The following is a 21,839-nucleotide window of genomic DNA, read 5'->3' as shown; positions in this document are numbered from 1 at the left end:
CATCTGATTAGGTAGTACTGAGCCTATAAACTACTTTTCGGTTTATAATACAGGTCTCGAATGGTAAATCTAGTGTTCCTAGAGCTGTATATCAATTCACTGGAACATATATAGATGAACACTATCCCTTGTACAATGCATTTATATATCTATCTATCTACATAATATCATGACTATAATAGTATCAGGGCTGTCTCCAGCTTTACATTTTTTGTCCGTCCCACTCATTGTTTGGGAGCCGATTTTTAAATTTTCATTGTTGAATTTGTAGCTTAAAAAATACATTTTCATCAGTTTTATCTCATGAAACTGATATTTCGGGGACGGAAAGGGTTGAAATTTTTTCCGTCCCAACAAGCAACAAGCAAATTTCCGTCCCGGGACGGAAGGACGGGTCCTAGAGACAGCCCTGAATAGTATCTATCTATAATATCTTTATCAGATTCTATATATGATATATCATAAAACTTTGAATTTGCTTTGTTTCCCTGATTGTAGGTATATAATTTACACCAATGACTGACATGTATAGGACTGACAATGGCTATTTTGCATGACCTTTCAATTGTCATTTTTGTCAATGCAGAACTTTTTTCATCAATCGGAACTACGGCCACTGTACCAATGACTTTGGTTGGCTTGTGTTGGCCGAAGGAAGTTATTGCTTATGGGAGCGGACGTTGCTAAACCAGCGACCCTACATTTTATTTTCTCTGGCAACTACTTACGTCAATTGGAACGATGGTAAGCATTACATTTCAGTGACACTTTTTTATAAACTGTAACCAACCCACAGGGAGAAATATGGAACCAATGAGTATAAGCTATCATGATTTTTTTCAAATAATTTTTTACTCAAACATAACATTAGTACATAGCACAACAACATATTTACAATTTCACAAATATACACAGTTACTTATTGTTACAGGGGCCATTCCCACTAGCTTTTTTGGCTAGGGTGTGCTCCCTATAAGCTATCATGGTGAAATCCCTAAAATGTAAGATGTTTCCCTGTTTAGATGTTAGCGCTCTCAGGGTGATTTTTCTCATGATTACTACTTGTTTGACCTTTTGTTATTTCACTGTTGTAGGAGTTGTTTTTTTGAAATTTTTTTCAGGGACTAATGTTGGAAGAGCTGATCGCATGGTCATTTACATCGAAACAGGTAAGTCATGCCAAAATCTTTTTGATACGCACTTCACACACATCTGACCCTAGTCTGTATAACGCAAACTCCAGCTGTCCGGGGGTTTCTCTCCCCTCCCCGTTGGGAGGCGGTTACAGGGCGGCGAGCGGTCACAGGAGGCTTGATTGAATTCAGGCTAATCTGACCCGTTTTGTGTAAGTTTTATGTATGCAGGCATACATACAGTACGGCCCAGTACGCCTGATAGGTTTGGGCATGCACAAAGCTTCTGTGCGTACGTTATAGATACACAGTGCATCGGTCCCACATTGGTTGAGTGAGGTACGCTGTGTTGGAGGTAAGCGATAATATGCTGATCTCCTGGCACAAGCTCTGTGCTGTATGCATAGCATACTTGCAGCTGATACCCGCAATCGTAAAGATTTTCATTATTTTTAAATACTTCTAACTCTTGTTTTCACCGCCATAAAAATGGAGGTTTAGTTTTGGGTACAAAATATGTACGCTTGTGGCTGACGCATATCATCAGGCTCTGGTGCAATATCTCAAGATCAGTCCAAACGATTGCAATCATGTTATTTGGTTTGTGGGTACTAGGTGTTGTGAGCCTTCAGGTTGATTTTGAGCCTCCTGGTGGCCAACCTTGGTACTACAGCAGTTCTTATCTCTGATCTTGGATATGCCATGCCATGATATTTTGGTGGCAGATAGCTTTTGATTTAGGGAAGAATTGATGTAGGTTTGGGCCCCCTAGCAGCTTTCTCTGGAACTGCATGGGCGTTTTTATTAAAACCTTTAATGGAATTAGGGCTGTCTCCAGCATCCGTTCTTCCAGCGTAGGATGAAATTTTGCTGCTCGGGTTGGAAAAACATTTGTCCCCCTGGACAAACAAAAATGGATTGTGTTCAACTCCCACAGTCTTTCCCCACAAGTGCTGAGTGCTTTCTAATAGCAGAGTAAGCAGTCTGTACTAGTGCTGCGCACCTAAACGTAACATCAGGTACCGGTACAGAGGTTTAGGTACAGGTCCGGACCTGTACCTGTACCCGAACAATTTTACAAATGATGGCGTTCTTCTTTACTTGTTCAATAATGACAGAAACATTAATAAGCTGTTGACAACTTGTCAGTATCTTTATTCAAAGAACATAACTAGGTTTCCCTACCGGGGAACTCCCCTGGCCTTGCTATCAAAATTCCTGGCCCTCCTGAAGGATCTAGTTACGCTGTCCCAAGGTGTCACTTTGGTCATGTTTGGTGTTGCATGAGGCCATGAGGTTAGCAGATCAGTCACAAAATAAGCATAGACTTGGTGTAAATTAATATTGGTACAGTACCGGTATTTCATGATACGGTATTTTGGACCTGTACCTAATCGATTTTCACGGTACAGTACCAGTACACAGCACTAGTCTGTACCATGTATCAAGTCTTTGGTTTGACCCAGGTGGGGTTTGAACCCCCGACCTTCTGAATGCAAGGCAACACTCTTTTTATCTATCCAAACACTCCCAAGGCCATTGCATCAATCATTCTTTGTAGTAGCAAATAGATTTCCTCATTACTTATGCAAATTATATTCCAAACTGCATAATTGCCATCTTATTATGTTGAGCATCTCTGACAAGCTCTCTTCTTTCCAAAAATCATGAAAATTCGCTAACCCACTTGCAAAGCCTCAAACAAAATTGGCCCCCCTACAGTTAATTTTGTTTAAGACTTTTAAGGAGAATAATTTAAGAAGGGGTTGACAGAGCGTCATGACTTTTGGTATGTCAATGGCCATAACGTAATGGAGAGAATAAGACAAAACAAGAAATTTACAAAAGTTCTAGAAAATGATTATGTCATGGAGATATGAGGTCTCTGAACTCTTGTTAACATAGTTAGCTATTTGTATTTAACTTACAGGAAGGTGTGTGCACTCTCCGTGCCAGAACAATGCAAGATGTACCAACCACGACAACCGCGGATACATCTGCCTCTGTACTAAAGGCTGGAAAGGAAAGACCTGCGAACAAGCTACTGTAATAAGTGATGACTACGTCTATCAAGGATCTGCTCTAGACACAGATGAGTGTGTGAGCAGCCCCTGCAGAAACGGTGCCGTGTGCTTAGATCGAATAGACGGGTACCTGTGCCGGTGCACATCTGGTTACAAAGGCCTTCATTGTGAAACAGGTTTGTGTCAGACTTAGGCAACACCAGTGCAATACAATGGTTCGTTCAGCACTAGAGACAGGGATGGCTGTGCCAGTGTGAATGTTATTCAGCACCAGGGACAGGGATGTCAGTGTTAGTGTTAATGTCATTCGGCACAAGGGACAGGGATGGGAGTGTTGGTGTGAATGTCATTCAGCACCAGGGACAGGGATGACTGAGCCAGTGTGAATGTTATTCAGCACCAGGGACAGGGATGGCAGTGTTAGTGTGAATGTCATTCAGCACCAGGGACATGGATGGCAGTGTTAGTGTGACTGTCATTCGGCACTAGGAACAGGGATGGTAGCGCCAATGTGAATGTCATTCGGCACCAGGAACAGGGATGGTGGTGCCAATGTGAATGTCATTCGGCACCAGGGACAGGGATGGTAGTGTCAGTGTGAATGTCATTCGGCACCAGGAACAGGGATGGTAGCGCCAATGTGAATGTCATTCAAGGACAGGGATGGTAGCGTAAGTGTGAATGTCATTCAACATCAGGGAGAGAAGGCAGCACAAGCGTAAATGTCAGGTTTTAAGGAAAGGCCTTTTCTTTTTTCTTGCAGATGCTGTGGAGTCATCTCCCTGCCTTACCCAGTCATCAGACTGCACCTTGCTGACTCCACTTACCCCTGGTCTACCTCCGGTTCACCGCTGTGACATTCAGACAGGAATCACAGAAGGGATCCGCAGGTACAGGGTCAACTCAACGAGTTTTGTTGACATTTTTTCTTCCAGTATGTACTTTGTACTGGTCTTTCTTTTAGAGGAAATGTGAATTGCATGAAGATATATCTTAATGTACTTAGTATGCTTTCTCATCGATTTACCTAGAACTATTGCATTTCCATTCTATTGTATGTACTATTTATGATTCAAGTTCACCTGAAGGGAGTAAAGTATTGTTAAGGCTTGTCTGCCTGACTATATATGTGTCTATCTATACTGTCTGTCTGTGTGTGTGTGTGTGTGTGTGTGTGTGTGTGTGTGTGAGTGTCTGTGTGTGAGTTTGTTTCTGCAGTTCCCAACACACACAATGCAGCATTGCAATACACCCTCAGGGCTGTTATATTTATCTTTGGGACTAGAAGGGTTGTAAAGCAGTATGGGTAATGGGGTGAAGTCTGCCATCTCTGATTGCCTTGTTCAATGTATGTTTCAGCTTGACAGATCCTCTTATGGTGCCCCTTAAGGCGGACCTTGTCCTACACGGTGAAGCCAGGCTGGTATTGTGTGCAGACATGTCTATCACGGGATATTCCTGGGCGATCTTCGAAAATTCCGTAAATCCAAAGCATGTGAATATCCTTGCTCCCGTGTATGGCCTAGGGAACCTGACCACAAACAAAAAAGATCTGACAGTTCCCAAGAAGACATTGCTGCCTGGTACATACACGATTCAGGTAAGGGCAAACTGAAACACATTTCATTCAATTACAGCAAATTGTATTTTCATCTCTGAGTTACATTTCTTCCCTTTTCGTGTCATTCCTCTTCTCTTCATCAAATTTACCTGCATTCTAATTGTTTGACATACTGCTGATTTCTATCTGTTCCTATTCCTTTGTTTGCATACTGGTTAAATTTTGTTTTAAAGGCATCCAGAGCATTTTATGAGGCTTGAAACTTGAATAAAAAAACTCCTACACATTCCTACACATAGTGCACACAATAACACTTTACCATTACACATCGACATTAACAAAGATACAATGTCGTTGTGTGGTGAGAACTGATAAAAAATCCAAGCCCTAATAGACTGATCCTGACTGTCCATCACAATTAGCGGTTCGACCAATGAGAGAGTGACTGCATGTCCGTCAAATATTTGCATTTTAATGTTTTCATTTTGCATTTCTACGTTTTGACGGAGGTGGGCAGGGCCATGGCATCTACAGTATTTACAATAGGCGCGTGAAACTAAAAGATGACCATGTAGATTATTTTTGTGCCCTTTGTGTGCACCTTTGAAAAGAAATCCGAACGCAAATGTGGTAAACAATGCCATTAAATGTCAATTTCAAAATTATTACGCCAGCTAGAATATTTTGAGTTTTCAAGTCTCATAAAATGCTCTGGGTGCCTTTAAATGGAGAGATGGGTCTTGCTCATGCACAAGGCATTGACAAACAGTTAAAAGAAGTTTTTGCCTTTCTAGTTGAAACAATTTTTCTATTTATCAATGCATTTAAGCTGAAGATTCATTGTTTGAAATGTTAACCAGTCTGATATGTTGACTTTGTGGCTACTGTTTTATCATTTGAGTCTATCACAGGATGTCTGTTTTTTCCCACCTGCTATATCATTTTCCTGCAAAAATCCAAGAACTAAGAAATCTAATCTGTGTGGCCTAACTGGTCCTGTGATTTTTACCGTTTGTCCAGTTCCAGGTCACCATAGTGGATGAGCTGTTGAACAGTGCCACAGACTTTGTGCACCAGACGTGGATCCAGGTGAAGGCCATGCCCTTGGTGACGACCTTGGGACCGTCCCTGGTCACTCAGTACGCCCAAGGTGACTTCTGGGTGAGCGCTGAGGCATCGTGGGATCCCGAAGGTCTGGTCTCCTCCTCAGAACTCCATTTTACATGGACTTGTGAGAAAGGTACCTTATGAACAATGTCCATATGTCCCTTTATGAAACTTTCTCAAAAAGCGTACCTTAAACAAGTGGAGTGCCACTAGGAGACCATTATCAAACTTGACCTTCCCTACCCCTACAAACCAGTACCAACCTACAGAATAAAGGTGATGCCTTGCTGACCATGCTGTTGGTTGGTATGTCCTACTTGAAACTTTAAATGAAAGCATTGATACCTTTTACTTTAACTTTATTTGGATCCACAATTAGCTTGACATTTCCGCTAGCTATTCTTCCCGTCTTCCATACATGTAGTGCATCAGTATGATACTTTCCAAACCCATTCAAACATGGTTCTGTGACTTATGTCCCATGGCCACTTGACGCGTTCCCGAAAGCAACGCCTGGCGGGCACAATGAAACTTTGAAAGTATTCATTTGATTATTACCGTTTAGAGATAAAGACCCTTCCCCCCATTCAAACATGGTTATGTCCCAATTTCCAATACCTAAGAATCACACAACCCTGCCTTCTGGCACCTTGTATCATAGATGAATTGAATGCAACACAATTCACCAGGTGCGTCAATCAAGAAACGTGAAATGGAATTATAGTGTTTTGACACATGCTGTTGGGTGCTCACCCATCTACTGCGCACTGTGATACTTATGATATAATATAATATGATATGATATAATATGATATAATATTATATAACATAATGTAATGTAATGTAATGTAATATAATATAATATAGCTATATGTGTGTGAAATGTTAGCCTGGGTGCCAGTTGATTACCCCTGGTATTAATTGGATGGCAGCCAACCAGGCTAGTGAAAATTGTTATCACAGTCTAAAATTAACAACAACTTTCTTTTGCGACAAATGTGGTTTTTGAATATGCTTGAGGGAGTCAATTTGTCTTGTTGACCTTTCTATATTGACAATACAATTTCCCATAGCCCTCTATTTGTCTCAATTGTTTGGCTCAAAGTATATTATATGATCATATTAGAAAACGAAGAGGGAAGTGAAGACATCTAACACTCATTATCACTCTTCAGATAACTGTGAAATGATCAGCACTTTAGTCAACGACAGCCGCCCTGGGGCTCATCATTACAGGGCAAGTGAAGCACCAGAAACTACCTTCAACTTCACAGTTCAGGCCTCCTCTCCAGGCAGAGCGTCAATCCAAGCATCACAGCTGGTCGTTTTCCAGGACAACAGGGCCTGTGGGCTGGCCATTCGGTGAGAACCAGCAGTTATGAGCGATGATTATGTATGCTCCGATACTAAATATCTTGTTCTTTGATACCTTTTGCTGTTGCATCTTCTGTGTTGTTTTGAACCAAGACTGAAAAGACTGGAAAAAATGCTAGCTACAGTACATAGTTTGATCATAGACTTAAAGTTGTCCTTCAATTTTGTTGGTAAATCTATTAAGTTGCCATCGGAACTATAAGTTCGACTTATACTTTCGATGGCAACTTTATAGAAATGTACAGTGTCACATAGCATCTGATCAGTGTTGTTACCTCACATTTCTCTAAACGTTTCTCATTGCAGTCAGACTGGATTAATGTTAACTTATTTCTAATGTCTACCTGCAGCTGTATCAGCAATTGTGATTGGTCAAACACCAACCCATCAGAGCAACTGGTTCTGGAGGCTGTTCCAGGCAGCAGTGACACCCCCTTGTATGAGTGGTCAGTGGTGGAGCACCCTGGGGACTTTGGAGGCCTCCAGACAACCAGCAGTGAACCAGAACTCATCATCGCAAGCAACACATTCAATGTGAGTTTTCAGATATCAAGTTGCTTTGGTTTTACAACCAGAAAGATGGAATGCTACAACTTGCTCACTTGTCCTGAAATAAAAAAAAGATGATAATGACTTTGCATAATCAAGACAGTCTCCATTTCAAGTTGACAACCAACACATTCAATGTGAGTTTTTTGACAACCAGAGCAATGGAATGCTGCAAATTGCTGTGGTGGCAAACACTCAAGCATACATACATTGTACTGTATATTGCATGTGTGAATATGCCTGCCTATGCTACTATATATATGCCTGCCTATGCTACTACTATGGTCTGAAATTTAAAAAAAAGAAGATAATAATAATGATTTTGACTTGAACCAAGACCAGTTCCATTTCAAGTTTCAGCACAGACTGACTTTCTCATTTTTGAGGCTTGTACTCATTTGATGTCCGAAAGACCTCTTAGAGATCTTGAGTGGCGCATTTCTCACTTCATATGGATGATATTGTAGATACTATACTACAGCTGTCTTCTGCCTTTGATTGTATATTATGATCATACTTTTACTGCAGGTGGAAGGAACCTACCGCCTGCATGTGGTCAACAACAACCAAGTCTGCAGCGATGGCCTTGCAGTGTCTGAGTGGAAGTTCATATCTAAAGTTTGGGGCCCCCCTGTTCTGCGCGACAAGACTCTGTCGCCTGCCTGTGTGTTAGAACGTGCAGGCGCTGGCGGATGTGTCTGCTGTGGAGGTCAGTTTGCCCTTCTGTCTGATTTGAACAATGTGAACTGTACACATGTACATGTGTGATGCACAAATGTCATGCCACTGAAGCTACAGCATTCATCAATACACAGTAGTTTTTTGTTATTTATCAGCCACTACAAATATCTTTTTTCAGTGAGACATTTTGATGCTCTAGGTGTACATGACTATTCTATACTATTTTGTTGGCATTGCATAACTTCAAAGATTAAAGATTGTTTCATTGCTGCAGAGTTTGTTGATGACCACGGCCTGCCTGTTACCTACAAGTTTCGACGGATTAAATCCGTGGATGTGGAGAAGGCCAGAGTTCAGTTTCTGCAGGATGAACCTTTCCTGCAGACAACTCTCCCTTTGACACCTTATCACAGCCAGGTAAGGGACCGGCATAAGAGATGGTGTCATGGCCGTGGAATTTCACAAAGAAACTTTACACTGGGCCTTATCTAACTTTTTGGCACAAACAATCCATTATCCCGACAAACTTTTTTCCATTTCCATTTTTCTTTAGGATGAGGTAAAAAAAATTAGGCAATCTTCTCCTCTTTTAGCATCAGGAACAATGTAGTAAAAGTTTTCCTGCTTGTGATTGTGATGTGAAACATGTCCATGGAGTTTTAACTGATGAAGCTTGACTTCTGTAGAGATGGGTGGAAGAGTAGTAGATTCCTCATCATACACTGCTTAGCAGGTAACTCTGTATTCTTTTAAACTATCTTTAAGGTTCCATGGTACTGCTCAAGTTTTTTTCCCCCAAATGAATACATCATGGAGCTGGAGGTCATCTCTATAGATGGGAGAGTCTCAGCACTCAACATCACGGAAGGGACGGAGGTGAGTCCTTTGTGTTTCTGTTCTGTGCATAACATTGTGTGCTGTAACATTGATGGCCTAGAGATTAGGTTGGTAGACATGGGAACAAGAGGTCATGTGTTCGATTCCTGGGACGCATTTGTGTTCTTGGGAAAGGCACTTCACACAACATGCCTAACTCCACCCAGGTGTGAATGGGTACCTGAAATCCATTTGGGAGGAGAGAGGCTTTGCCATACTGTGTTCAAAACATAGCCACTGTTCCTACAGCCTCGTTAAGGCATAATTTACATAGGTGAAGATATCTTTAGATGAACCTATGGCAGCCAGACTCTGCATCTGCCTTCTTTTGTAAATTCTACCTCTCCATTGCTTAATAATTCCACTCTACCTTTATGATGTCTGTTACATACAGTGTCCCCATTCCCTTTTCTTTAGATTAATCAAATGAATGTAGATCATTTTTTTTACAAATCTACCTCATGTGCAAACATTGCAATGTCTTTTTGTTTTCGTTTCTCTACAGGAGGATCGAACACAGATTCTTCTGGATGGCCTGACTCAGATACAGGCTTTAGGCGCTGATGTTACCAAAGACATTTCTGCCCTCCTAGTCTATATAGCTGCCGAACCGGAGAAACTCTCCAAAAATTCAACAGTAGGACAATTTGCATGACTTGATCCTTTGTGCATAAGAAGTTAATTGAAAGAATCAATATTTCAACCCTTCCTGTTAAATCAATTCAGTATGATATATTTTTTGTCACGTACCTACCATATATTTGGGAACACATGATGCCCAATGCTGCCAACTTGGGACAAAGACATTGTAACTTTAAAAAAAAATCAATCATTTGCTGTGCTGTACATGTAATTGTTACAATGCTGATAGAATCTAAGAAGCAATTTTTCCTTTCTCTCCTTAGCTGCAGGTAGCAAGAGGTCTAGAATTATCAGCAGAGGCCATGAAGATGTTGGTTGAGAATGACACCACCGCTAGTATCCCACTGAAAGACACCAAAGTAGTTTCTGCCAACATCTTCACAGGTACGCACAGATGTTATTTCCCACTGATTGAAATGAATGAAAATACTAAACCTTGGCTTTTTAAGAAAACAGAACTACAATACATTATGTACATACGCTCTCTATATACTAGTATGAATTAGACTTTTTTCAAGCTATGTATTTACGGAATAATTCTGCAGAGTACCATCAGACCACATTTCACTTCTGTGCTCCTGTTGTAAACTGGTCCTATCCCTGCTGCTGAACTTACATTCACACTGATTATCTTCCTACATTTTTCACACTGTCCCTGGTGCTGAACCTACATTCACACTGATTATCCTCCTACAGATTTTACACTGGTCCTGTCCCTGGTGCTGAACTTACATTGACACTGATTATCCTCAACAGACTTCACACTGGTCCTGTCCCTGGTGCTGAACCTACATTCACTCTGATTATCCCACCACTGACTTCAGACTCGTCCTGTCCCTGGTGCTGAACTTACATTCACACTGATTATCTTCCTACTGACTTCACACTGGTCAGGTCCCTGGTGCTGAACTTACATTCACACTGATTATCCTCCTACTGACTTCACACTGGTCCTGTCCCTGGTGCTGAACTTACATTCACACTGATCATCATCCCACTGACTTCTGGTCCTAATAATAGTTGACAGTTCCTTGACATGTTCCTTAATTCTAACAATAGATGACAGCTTTCTGAAAATAGTATATTGTGGAAAAAGATGTGTTTGGGGATTGATTTTGTTATATACAGACCAGTGCCTGTCATGTGAAAATATCACAGCATAGAATTAAGAACCAAGAAATCTAAATAGATGTGGCCAGATTTCTTGTTGGGAAGGTATAGTCAAATAATCAAAGTTGTGTTGTCTAATTTCTCCCCTATCTCTATAGGGCTTACAATCCTGTTGCAGTATACTGCAGCATCTGCTGGGAAGGATGAAGGGTCCAGTTTAGAAGATCAAGAGACACTTGAAGTTGTAAGACATTGTCTAATTTGCTACTAGATATAGATGCTATATAGTAGATATTGATGTTTTATTTATAGTGTTTAAGAAAAAGGAACTTTAAATTTTGAAGCAATTTGCTTGAAATTGGTATTATACATGAATAACATGTATTTTGTGTTTTGTATAGCATTATGCATATTTTTTTTCATAATCTTAACATACAATACAAGCCAGATTGCAACACCTAATACTAAGTCTTACACCTAACACTAAGTCTTACACCTAACACTAAGTCTTACACCTAACACTAAGTCTTAAACCCAACACTAAGTCTTACACCTAACACTAAGTCTTACACTCAACACTAAGTCTTACACTTAACGCTAAGTCTTACACCTAACACTAAGTCTTACACCTTTTCTTCACAGAACAATGAAACAGCCAGAGTTGCCTTCAAGGCAATCAGCAATGTCCTTAGCATGTACTACGCCCTGGCACCAGACAATGAGAGTGCCACAATGGAGATGTCAGTGCTGCATGCCAAGGTCCATAAGGAACCCTGTGAAGATACCCAGAAGAAGGTGTTCACAGTCAACGACACCTTGTTTGTAGTCCCAGCTTTCAACACCCTCGCCAACGGTTGTGAGGCAGGTAGCTTTGGAGTGGAGGTGAGCACGTTTATAGGAATACCTTGTTAACTTTAGAATCTCCATTTACTAGTTTGAAGTGCTGGCACTGAGGGACTGATATATTGAATTGTTCTGTGCCACTAAAACTTCTATGGCTGCCTTCTCAACATTTGAAACAAAAAAATTTGTAAGTTGCAAATCATTTATCTTAATTTATTAACATTGTTCCACATCTACAGGTGATCAACTCGGACTTCAACCCTTTCCGGTACTCAGAGAACTCCCCTGATGTTGGGTCGGAGGTGGTGGGCCTCACCGTGTGGAGGGGACGAGACAGGACCCCAGTGCACCGCCTCCCCGAACCTGTGGACATGATCATCCCCAGGGACAAACAACGCACGACAAGTACCGTGTACAAGCACACAGGCCGGATTGGAAGTAGTGACGACGTCATTGTGAGTTCTGTCTCTCACGTAAAGGGAAATATATTTTTACCCAGGGCAAGAGCAATAACCCTGCAACAAGTAAACATGGTCAAACATTTGTTGAACAATTTTGTGTTGTAGGAGTTTTGGTAATGCTTTAACAGAAACGAACTGTTGATAAGGATCTACCTTTACTTTTTCCATCACAAGACAGCTGAAAATTGTGCGACACTAACAGAACTATACTTTCAATGGAGTTAGTTTGAACAATATTTTGGCTACAGATAATCCTGACATTCTCCACCTGTTAGGCTCAATGTTAGGTTACACAATAGAAGGGCACTAGAAGAGGAACTTGTGGATGGCCTACCACCACTTAATGATTAGCAGTCCCATCCTGCTCAATGTGAAAGCCTAAGGAACACCAAGGACACAATTGTCTTCACTAACAAAGCAGAACTACATGTTTACTGTCCGTCCAATGTATTTTCTCTGTGGTTCTCTGTAGGTTGTCCCCTTCCGGCCCCAGAGAGCCGGGACTACTCTCACTATCCTACTCAATGTAAAAGCCTAAGGATACAATTCTCTTCACTAGCAAAGCAGAACTAGATGTTTACTGTTTGTCCATTATATTTTGTTCTATTGTTCTCTGTAGGTTGTCCCCTTCCGGCCCCAGAGAGCTAGGACTGCTCTCACCATCCTACTCTACGTCACCAGCACCAGCCATCCAGACCTGGACCTGCCACACGTGCAGCTGGTGTGGCGGAAGGCATCGGCACCGACTGCCGACAGCTTTAAAGCCGACAACTGGACAACTGTGCTGCCTGTGCCACAGGCCCAGCTGTACACACTACAGCTGACGCACACATACAACAATACAAACCTGACGTCCCACCCGTACTCATGGCTTCTGCCTTCTGAAGCTCTGAATGTTACTGAGTCGGACATACAAGACAAGACGACTTTCTACTTAGGTATGTCCCTGTCTGAGTTGCATGCAGTAAGAAGGAAATCAGAGATGGCAGACTTCACCCCCTCACCCATACTGCTTTGACACCCTTACAACCCCACAGATAGTAGCACTCAAAGGATGCATGGCAATGCTACATTCTGTTTGTTGGGAATCAGAAAAATACACACAGACTGACAAACAGACACACACAGACAGGCAGGATCTGTGTAAAATATTGCTTTGAAGACAAGGTAGACAAAATGAAAAGGATGCGATACATGGTACACCAAGGTTGAAGCTGTCTTTGATGAGATAGAAAATGAATCAGCTCATTGACAATACATTTTTTTCCCCAGGTGTCAAATCCGCAGCAGAAGACACCAGTACTCCTGTTGAGACCGAGGTCACAGTGTCTATATTGGAAAGTGCATGTGTCTACTTTGGAGAAAACTCATCCCACCTGTGGGAAGGTGACGGGTGTAAGGTAAGTTTTGAAAATCACTACTCACAAAAGTAAGGTCATCGAGTTTCAGATCAGGTGAAGCAAGTTTTAACATTTTTTTAAATTAATGGCTTCTCATATTATTAAGAAGAGAGAAGAGACTCAGTCTGTAGATTTAGATGGAATATAGCACAATGTTCCTTTTCTTTTACTTCATGTTACCTAATGCATTTAGCCCATGTTGGGCATGAATATGCAATAAAGTTCATTGTCATTGTCATTATTCCACTGAGAAATGTGGAAAGGAAAGAAGAAAGAAAGTACCATTTGTCAATGAAAAATTACTAATACCAAAAAGGCCCACTTTTTGTACACTCTTTGTACTTTATAGGAGCTCAAACAAGATATCTTCAATTTCGAAATTTTATCCAGCTGCTTGAGGAACTGTTATTTGGTGTATCTGTGGTAAGAATAGGATGTACAGTATGGATAATACAGTTCTTTGGGGTTGAACTTGCCAGGATGTTGGCAGTCAATTTTAATCGAATCTTGCAAAGCCTAAAAATGACAGAGGAAAACAAGCTGGAAGAAATATATTTCCGCAGCTTTAAACTATGTGGTGAACACTGATAAAATGATGCGGAGGTAACAGAATTAACAAGGGAATGGGTCTGGTTCGGAAATGCATAAACAGCCCTGCCGACATATGTCTGGCTAACATCATAGATGATGTAATACCGGCTGAGCACTGATGAAAAGTATTCATGGAGAATGTACTACGGTACTGTAACAGAAGTCTGATTCTTTACTGTCCCACTTCACACTGTTGAAACAGGTGGGCCCGCTGTCCAACACCACCCACCTCCACTGCCGCTGCGATCACCTGACCAAGTTCGCCGGGTTTGTCCCGCCCAACCCAATCAACTTTGACCTAGCGCTGAGTGCCAACATTGCCGAGAACCCGATGGGGCTCATCGCTGTCCTCTCCGTGTTCGGTCTGTTCCTGCTGGGACTTCTGACGGCCAGAAAGGCAGACAGAACGGACCTGACAAAGGTTAGTACCACAGGTGCAGCGACCATAGTCTACAAGGTGGTTAACAACCTTGCCTCTGGACCAAGAAGTTGTGAGGTTGAATATCGACTGCGTCCCTCATCCAACCTGTACCTGCACACTGCGTGAAAGGGGCTCGGTCTTTGGGGGGGGGGGGGACGTTAAGCTGCGGTCCACTATTCTAGTGTATTTGTCAAAAAGAGCGAGTGGAATTTCCCCTGTACAATTATCCTGTGTATACCGTATATATGCATAGCATCTGTCTTCTCTGTCACAACCAGTGGAAGATTAGCTCAACTGTTCATGGAGCTAAACTGGTTCGAGATCACTTTTTTTCATTTTCAGTATCCCAGTGTTCCTTCCAGTCAAGCAAATTTTGGAAAGTTGCAAAAAAGATTTCTATTGATAAATGTTATGACTGCCAAAATCTGAGAAGTGCTGATAGATGAGAAAGATCTTTGAACCGTCTTGACTTGCCTGTGGCACCCCTATGTACAAACTGTATTTATGATGCAGTTTTGATGACTTTTAAAACATGCATTTTCTTATCTCACCATGTAGGTGGGCGTGACCACACCAACTAGTCACAAGTTGAACGCTGACCCTGGCTACCATTACATAGTCACTGTCTACACAGGCTTTCGCTTAGATGCCGGCACCACTGCACAGGTATTGTACTTTGTGTTTCTTAGGGAATAGCATGGGTATTACCATCCTCATTAGTTTGTCATGGGCAGGTATCTGAGTGTTAACCTTTGAAAATGGTATGTAGTTCGGGAAAGTATCAAGGTCAAATCAAGGAAGGTTGTTTTGAGGCCCGAAAAGATCAACATTAAAACAGAACTTCAGGGGCAAGTCTTTACCTTTGTACCCAAAGAATCAGCGAGTGAATATTCTATTATAATATGCAGGTTTTCCTACCAGCCTTCTGTTTTCTTCAAACCTCTTGCTAACTTTTTTTTCTTTTAAATACCTGATAATCAAGCTAAGGAAATGAATTGGTTTGGCCTAGGCAAAAGCTTGACATGATTTCTGCATAATCATCTATTTTTTGAATGCAGGTTTCACTCACGGTGTTTGGGTTCCGCGGTGAGAGCGAGCCTCTGGCCCTGCGTGACGACCGACGTCAGCTGTTTGGAGGGGGCAGCGTGGACTCCTTCCTGGTATCTTCTGAAGAGTTGCTCGGACCGCTCACGCACATCCACGTCTGGCACGACAACGCCGGCCCCAGCCCAGGATGGTGAGCTTGGGATATTTAGTATCTTGAATTGTGAATTCATTATCAATGAGGAGAAAATGTAGCTTTTGCTTTGACAAGGAAATAAGTTTCTCAGAATTTATCTTTGCATGCTGTATATACAAACTAATAGCACTGATTTGCATGCAACATTTGACATTTTTGGGACAAGCATGAACAGGTAAGTTCAACATTGTCTTACCCTCAATTTCCCCATAGACTGTCACCAATGTTTATGGATATAGTTTGTTTTAGTTCATACTACCTGAGAAGATAGGAAAATGGAAGTCTGTTGTAATGCGTTTCTGATAAAGAGGACTTGAGGTTTAAAGAAATCTTGAGGTCAGCATGATTGCATACTATAAGAAAGTTTTTTAAGAAAAGTTCTTACACAATTTTATCTTTGCAGGTTCCTGAGTAAGGTGGTGATTCAACATGTGTGCTCAGGAAGGGTCGACTTCTTCATCTGCAACAAGTAACATTGGACAATTTACATGAAATTTCATGATTGTATTTAATTTACGACAGTTATACTGTGTGTCAAGAGGGCTCCTTTCATCTGGAATATCTCTGACCATTTCAGACACAGAATCTTCTCAAATCAGTTGTCTCAGTACAAGCATAATATTCTGTATAGGATTTGCCTGCTCAACTGCCAAAGTGCCTAGACCAGGAGCTGTCCACTTGCTCTCAGGAAGAATAGCTACATTCATATTGTAAGCTAATTGTGGATCCCAAATAAAGTCAAAGTCCCCTCAGTCGCATGTAGGTTCCTCTATGTTGCACTGTCCAGGGCTCTAGACACTGATTCTTAGTCCTGTGTCTTTGACAATCTGGCCTTCCAATCACTAGGGAGTCTTCCTCGGTTTCTCAGGGTGGAGAAGTTCCTGGTGGAAAGATGTGTGGACTAATGTTTGTGATGTTTTCTAGGATTTACATGCAACTTGATTCTTGTGTAAAACTGCTAAACTTTGCAGGTTACATTGAGTGAAAATGATTCTCCTATTTGTACCTCTCCTGCAGGTGGCTAGCTCTGGATGAAGATGACGGCAGAATCGACCGCATGGTTTTTGTAGCCTCCCCAGAGGAGATGGCAGAAGTGTCCAACCTGATCAGTGAAAGGGCCGCAAAGTGAGATTACAATTCAATTCAAGATTTATTGCACAACAATTGTAACGGACACAATGTATGGCAACTTAATAAACAGTTCTAAACAACAAGTCTATACTAATCTGTATGGTATAACATGTCTAATATCTAGTACGCTATTCTATTTATAGGTGACAGGGACTGTAATGAATGTTGAAAGTTAGAAGTTGATGACACTTAAGAGTAGACGTCCATCTGGTAGTGAGTGGATCAAGCCTATCAGTCTGGTCTAATGCAGCTTGTACTTACTGTTACAGTTACAGTAAAAACTGATGTTCCGCCTTGAGGACATTAATCTTTGTCCAAAACAAAGAAACAAACAAACATTGCACAGTACCTACTCAAATCCATTAATCTTTACAAATTCACAGAGACTTCCACGATGGCCACCTGTTCTACTCTGTGATTGGTCGCCCTGCCCGCAGCCCCTTTACCCGTGCCCAGCGCCTGGCGTGCTGCATGTCCACGGTCTACTCCGCCATGCTGACCAACATCATGTTCTTCAGGCAGGCAGACAACTTCGACCCCCCAGAGCCCATCCGGATCATGGGAGTGGAAATGGAGCTTCCAATCTCCCTACCAGAGGTACGTGTATGGAATTGTGTAACCTCCTAAACAGGTGACTGTACAGTTTGAAGATAATACTTCTGTACCTCTCAATAGTTAGAACTAAATGAACAATCTAAATGTTTTCAACATGTACAATTTTAGTCTTCCTGAAATATTGCCTTCCAGTACACTGTGACATACTTTCATGTCTCTCAAATTACATCTTTACATTATTTTTCATCATTGACATTATTTTTGAAGTTGTCTGAAGCTATTTGCCTAGTGTGGCTCCTCTCTGATTCTGGTATACTGGTTTGGATCTTAAGGAGGGTTAGGATTCAAACTTTTCAACATACTAGTAGAAAATTGGAATTGCAACGCACCTGTGAAGAAGACTGAAAAAAGTTTTTATGGTCGGGTTCTCGGATCTCCTAGTTCCAGACTGCATTTTCAATGTCTGAACCTATAACAGGTTGGTGCAATGTTGTGTGTTTTCCTCAGATCATGATCGCGATAGAGAGCGCGGCCATCGTCTTTCCCATCAACGCCCTGATTGTGCTGCTCTACAGGAATGCTGCTCCCAAACCAAGCAGCACACCAGTGAGAAAACATGCCGACACAAAAGGTGCATTTTGGAGATGATTTGGAGATCCTATGGATTTGGAGATCCTATATAAATAATGATAATGATAGACAGCATCATTTTATTCCTGTTTAACACAGTATCATAATCATTTTAGATAAAGGCACACATCAAGAAGATTAATAACAGCATATCTGCAAAGCTCTTGAATTTATCTTTAAGACAAATTTAGGAGAAAACTTTATGTATGAAAGTACTTGTCTATTTGTTAAGAAATCTCTGTTCGTGAAATGTCCACTTGTTGAAGGTGGCAACATCTCCACCAAGGTGAAGAGCTAACTTTGTTTTCAACTTTTCAACTCAAACATGCAGATATGAAAACTCAAGAGACTGAGAACGGAAGAAGGTGCAGTCTGCCTTGGTGGGCAACGACTGTCGGTGAGCACACAAATGTCACTGTTCTTAGATTTCTGAAACTTTAGGCCATGCCAATCTATTTTCTTGGTTCTCACACATTTTTTCTAGCAAGACTTCAGCAAGCTAAGAGATGTAGATGAGAACAGGGGAATGGGGGGAAAACTTGACTGCCTTTATATTCATTCACTCTGACTATACAGCTGTCTGTACTACAAAGATCCAAACTTTCCCCTCTGTTTTCATGTTGATATTCCAGGTCAGCAGTAATAATTCTTGAAAGATTGAATTGTTCTGGCCTTAGTGCTACTTTTACTTTTGAGTCAGGTTGAACACAGCTCTGCTTCTAGATGTCATGTAGAACAGAAATGTTTTGTTGATTCCTGAACTCCTGGCTTGTTTTCAGCCGGACTGCTGGCGTTTGCTGTCAGCTTCGTTGCCGCGTTCTTCACGGTCCTGTACACCCTCAGCTTCAGGCGTGACAAGGCGGAGGCCTGGTTTACCGCCTTCATCGCGTCGTTCGTGACGGACATGATCCTGATCCAGCCGGTCAAAGTGCTGGCTGCGGCTGTCGTCCTGGGGTTGCTCATCAGGGTAATCATTTCTGCTATGGTTTTGTTTGTTTTGCATAACTGGTTGGTGTAATATACCTGGTCCAGTTTTGTAGAGTAGGACATTAGCTGCAAAAGAACAGACTATAAGGTTTGATACACTCAGACTGGCATGTACCCCTTCTCTTCTTGATAGTTTTCCAATGGCACAAAATTGGACCTGCTATGGCTGATACTTCACAACAATATTTAGTTACATGAGAATAGGAGAAATGATTGTACTCCTTTTTTTTGCAATCAGTAAATGTTTTGAAAAGGTATTTCAATCTAAGTAATCTATTTCATATATGCTATACTCTGGGAAAAAGGATTCCAGGGAAACACTATGAAAATGACTGAGCTGCTTCTTTTTATTTCATTTCACCCACCCCCTCTTCATCATATTCTTTCTAAAAGAACCAAAGTTTGCCATTAACTTGGTTTGGCCTTAAGTCTTACTTTTGACACGTTTGTTTGTGTGTTTGACTCATCAGAAACCTACAACAGAAGAGGACCCGGCCCCTACAGAACCTGCAGGTGATGAAGAGTACCTGCAGATTGTGGCTGAACAGGTGAGTCCAGCAACCGTCAAAAACTGGCTCATCTTTAGGCAATCATTGAGGAAGCAAAATGCATGTCATTTACTTATAACAAAATTATTTACAATCAAGTCTACTGGTGTCATTTCTCTTACCCGTCATTCTGAAACTTGCCTACTGCCATGACTGGTATCATCTCTCTTGTATGTTATTGTGAAATATGCATTCTTTTTAAGGCTGAAGAAACAAATTCAGTATAACAACTTTACTGTCCTTTTTCTTCTTTAACACACCTGATCTGTCCAGCTCCACACTGTAGTGGCTGGTTGAATTACATTGTACATAAAAGACTCACTCATATCTAAGTCCAAGGTTTGTTTCAAACTAGTTGCTTTCAATTGATGATAATTAGTTTACAGTCTGAGATAAAAAGAATTTTTAAACACTTGGATACTGGATTGATCAGTCATGGCTGTTCGTATCTGGGCTGCATAAGGGACTCACTCGTTGGTTTGTCTACAAATGTGTTTGTCCTTGAAAGTCTACTCCTGAGGTGGCTGCCAGAACTCCCCCTACTGGTGAAGACCTAGCCAGAGACAGAGCTCACCGCATCAGGAGGAAGAGGTGCCGCCATCTGCTGAAGGAGATGTTGCTCTACGGCACGTTCCTGTCCGTCCTGATGGTGATGTCCTACACCGAGAGGAGCAGCTTGGCCTTCCACATGAACAACTCCATCAGGAGAGCTCTGGAAGGCAGCCCCACGTTCCTAAAGGTTGGTACAAGATTCTTGACAAGACTCTAATTTTGAGGTGTCATGAATTGTTTATCTACATGTATTTCTTTTACCTGAGGTTATTACTTAACCTGACTAACATTCCCAGTGGTCCACCCAACTTAATGGCCCCCTAGAGCTTGGGGAAGGGCCAATAAGCCCTTGGCAGTGAGATTGTCAAAACAGTCTGCATCAGTCCTGCAAACATATTAAGTGAATCTTTCTTTCACCAATTATTAAATGGCCTTCCACTTCATGGACAGTGGTTGAGAAATCAGTATGCAAAGTGCACTAGATTTTTCTAATAGTATTTAACCCCTTGCCGCTCTGCATCAGCGGCTTCTTGGTAGTACTGTTTCTGCTTGACCCCTAGTGCTATTCCAGTGTCCTATTTGATCTGATCTTTCCACATGATTTGGATGGGTTAGTGCCTTACTTAGTGGTCTCATGGTTTTCCATTTTTCCCCAGATCTCTGACCCCGCGTCCTACTGGACCTGGCTGGAGCAGGGCGTCCTGCCTGCTGTTCACTGCCCAGCCTGGTACAACGGGAGGTCGTGTGAGGACAACCTGACTCTACCCGAGCACCTGACCCGTGCCATCTCCCCCTTACAACTACGACAAGTCCGCACCAGACAAGGTTAGGTCCTTTCTGCATACCAAATTCATTGTGTCATTTCCGTACATGATTTGACTTGAGAATGTGACTCAATAACAGATACTAAAACTAGTAGGTCCCAGGTTTCCACCTGATATTTTTACCTGGTTATGTTTAATCACAAAATAGTTTTGTCTCAATGATATGCCATTAGATTCATGACTTTACAGTTACTGAAGCTGACAGAAATTCTAGTCAAACTTGATCCAGGGTGCCTGCAGAGGTCCCTTCTCAATAAGTTTTTGTTGTGTCTGTCGTGCTTGATTCTGACTCGGAGTCCGTGTTCTATTCAGAGCAAGACTGCAGCGTTTCTGCCGCCATGGCGCACGTTGTGGCCGGTTGTCTGGACGAGTACTCCGCAGGTGAGGTGGACACGGGCAGCTACAGCGGCAGCTGGGGGGTGGCAACTAACCACACCGATCACGACAACAGCACCGACAACCGGACTGTCCTGTCCCCGTGGGACTACGCGTATGGGGATATCAATAACGGTTAGTCAGTCAGGCAGTAGTAATGGTCTATGTACGCTTAGATCTGTCTATTGATAATGACCACCAAAATGGCATTGAGCAGGTAAGTA

The 21,839-nt window shown here is 41.9% G+C and overlaps 2 protein-coding genes and 1 long non-coding RNA gene across 3 annotated transcripts; all 3 read left to right on the top strand.

Moving 5' to 3' along the window:
* The first annotated feature begins 637 nt into the window (after positions 1–637).
* On the top strand, positions 638–3,327 carry LOC136432128 (uncharacterized). Its single transcript, XR_010755454.1, has 3 exons — positions 638–744; positions 1,122–1,169; positions 3,064–3,327. It is a non-coding gene; the product is annotated as an uncharacterized lncRNA (long non-coding RNA).
* Positions 3,328–4,595: 1,268 nt separating this feature from the next.
* On the top strand, positions 4,596–18,627 carry LOC136432027 (sperm receptor for egg jelly-like). The gene is made up of 22 exons (XM_066423042.1): positions 4,596–4,757; positions 5,745–5,910; positions 7,001–7,187; positions 7,550–7,733; positions 8,277–8,457; positions 8,704–8,846; positions 9,195–9,305; positions 9,811–9,942; positions 10,211–10,331; positions 11,216–11,301; positions 11,700–11,939; positions 12,140–12,355; positions 12,981–13,299; positions 13,634–13,761; positions 14,555–14,773; positions 15,332–15,439; positions 15,832–16,010; positions 16,417–16,482; positions 17,031–17,138; positions 17,528–17,741; positions 18,207–18,330; positions 18,596–18,627. The coding sequence occupies exons 1-22, from the start codon at positions 4,596–4,598 to the stop codon at positions 18,625–18,627; spliced, it is 3,426 nt and encodes a 1,141-aa protein (XP_066279139.1).
* Positions 18,628–19,099: 472 nt separating this feature from the next.
* Positions 19,100–21,775, top strand: LOC136433880 (polycystin-2-like). Its single transcript, XM_066426458.1, has 5 exons — positions 19,100–19,296; positions 19,787–19,864; positions 20,373–20,603; positions 21,073–21,241; positions 21,553–21,775. The coding sequence occupies exons 1-5, from the start codon at positions 19,234–19,236 to the stop codon at positions 21,753–21,755; spliced, it is 744 nt and encodes a 247-aa protein (XP_066282555.1). The 5' UTR covers positions 19,100–19,233; the 3' UTR covers positions 21,756–21,775.
* The last annotated feature ends 64 nt before the right edge of the window (positions 21,776–21,839 follow it).

Source organism: Branchiostoma lanceolatum, chromosome 4 (assembly GCF_035083965.1).
Source record: "Branchiostoma lanceolatum isolate klBraLanc5 chromosome 4, klBraLanc5.hap2, whole genome shotgun sequence".
NCBI classification, from domain to species: domain Eukaryota; kingdom Metazoa; phylum Chordata; class Leptocardii; order Amphioxiformes; family Branchiostomatidae; genus Branchiostoma; species Branchiostoma lanceolatum.
This window is presented reverse-complemented; position numbering and strand designations above follow the sequence as displayed.

Bases quoted from the DNA above. Each gene is read 5' to 3' on its own strand.
- LOC136432027 (XM_066423042.1), top strand. From the start codon at position 4,596: ATGTCTATCACGGGATATTCCTGGGCGATCTTCGAAAATTCCGTAAAT. The intron at 7,188-7,549 runs GTGAGAACCAGC...GTCTACCTGCAG, and splicing joins GCCTGTGGGCTGGCCATTCG to CTGTATCAGCAATTGTGATT. The intron at 11,302-11,699 runs GTAAGACATTGT...TTTTCTTCACAG, and splicing joins ATCAAGAGACACTTGAAGTT to AACAATGAAACAGCCAGAGT.
- LOC136433880 (XM_066426458.1), top strand. From the start codon at position 19,234: ATGATCCTGATCCAGCCGGTCAAAGTGCTGGCTGCGGCTGTCGTCCTG. The intron at 19,297-19,786 runs GTAATCATTTCT...TTGACTCATCAG, and splicing joins TCCTGGGGTTGCTCATCAGG to AAACCTACAACAGAAGAGGA. The intron at 21,242-21,552 runs GTTAGGTCCTTT...TGTTCTATTCAG, and splicing joins ACAAGTCCGCACCAGACAAG to AGCAAGACTGCAGCGTTTCT.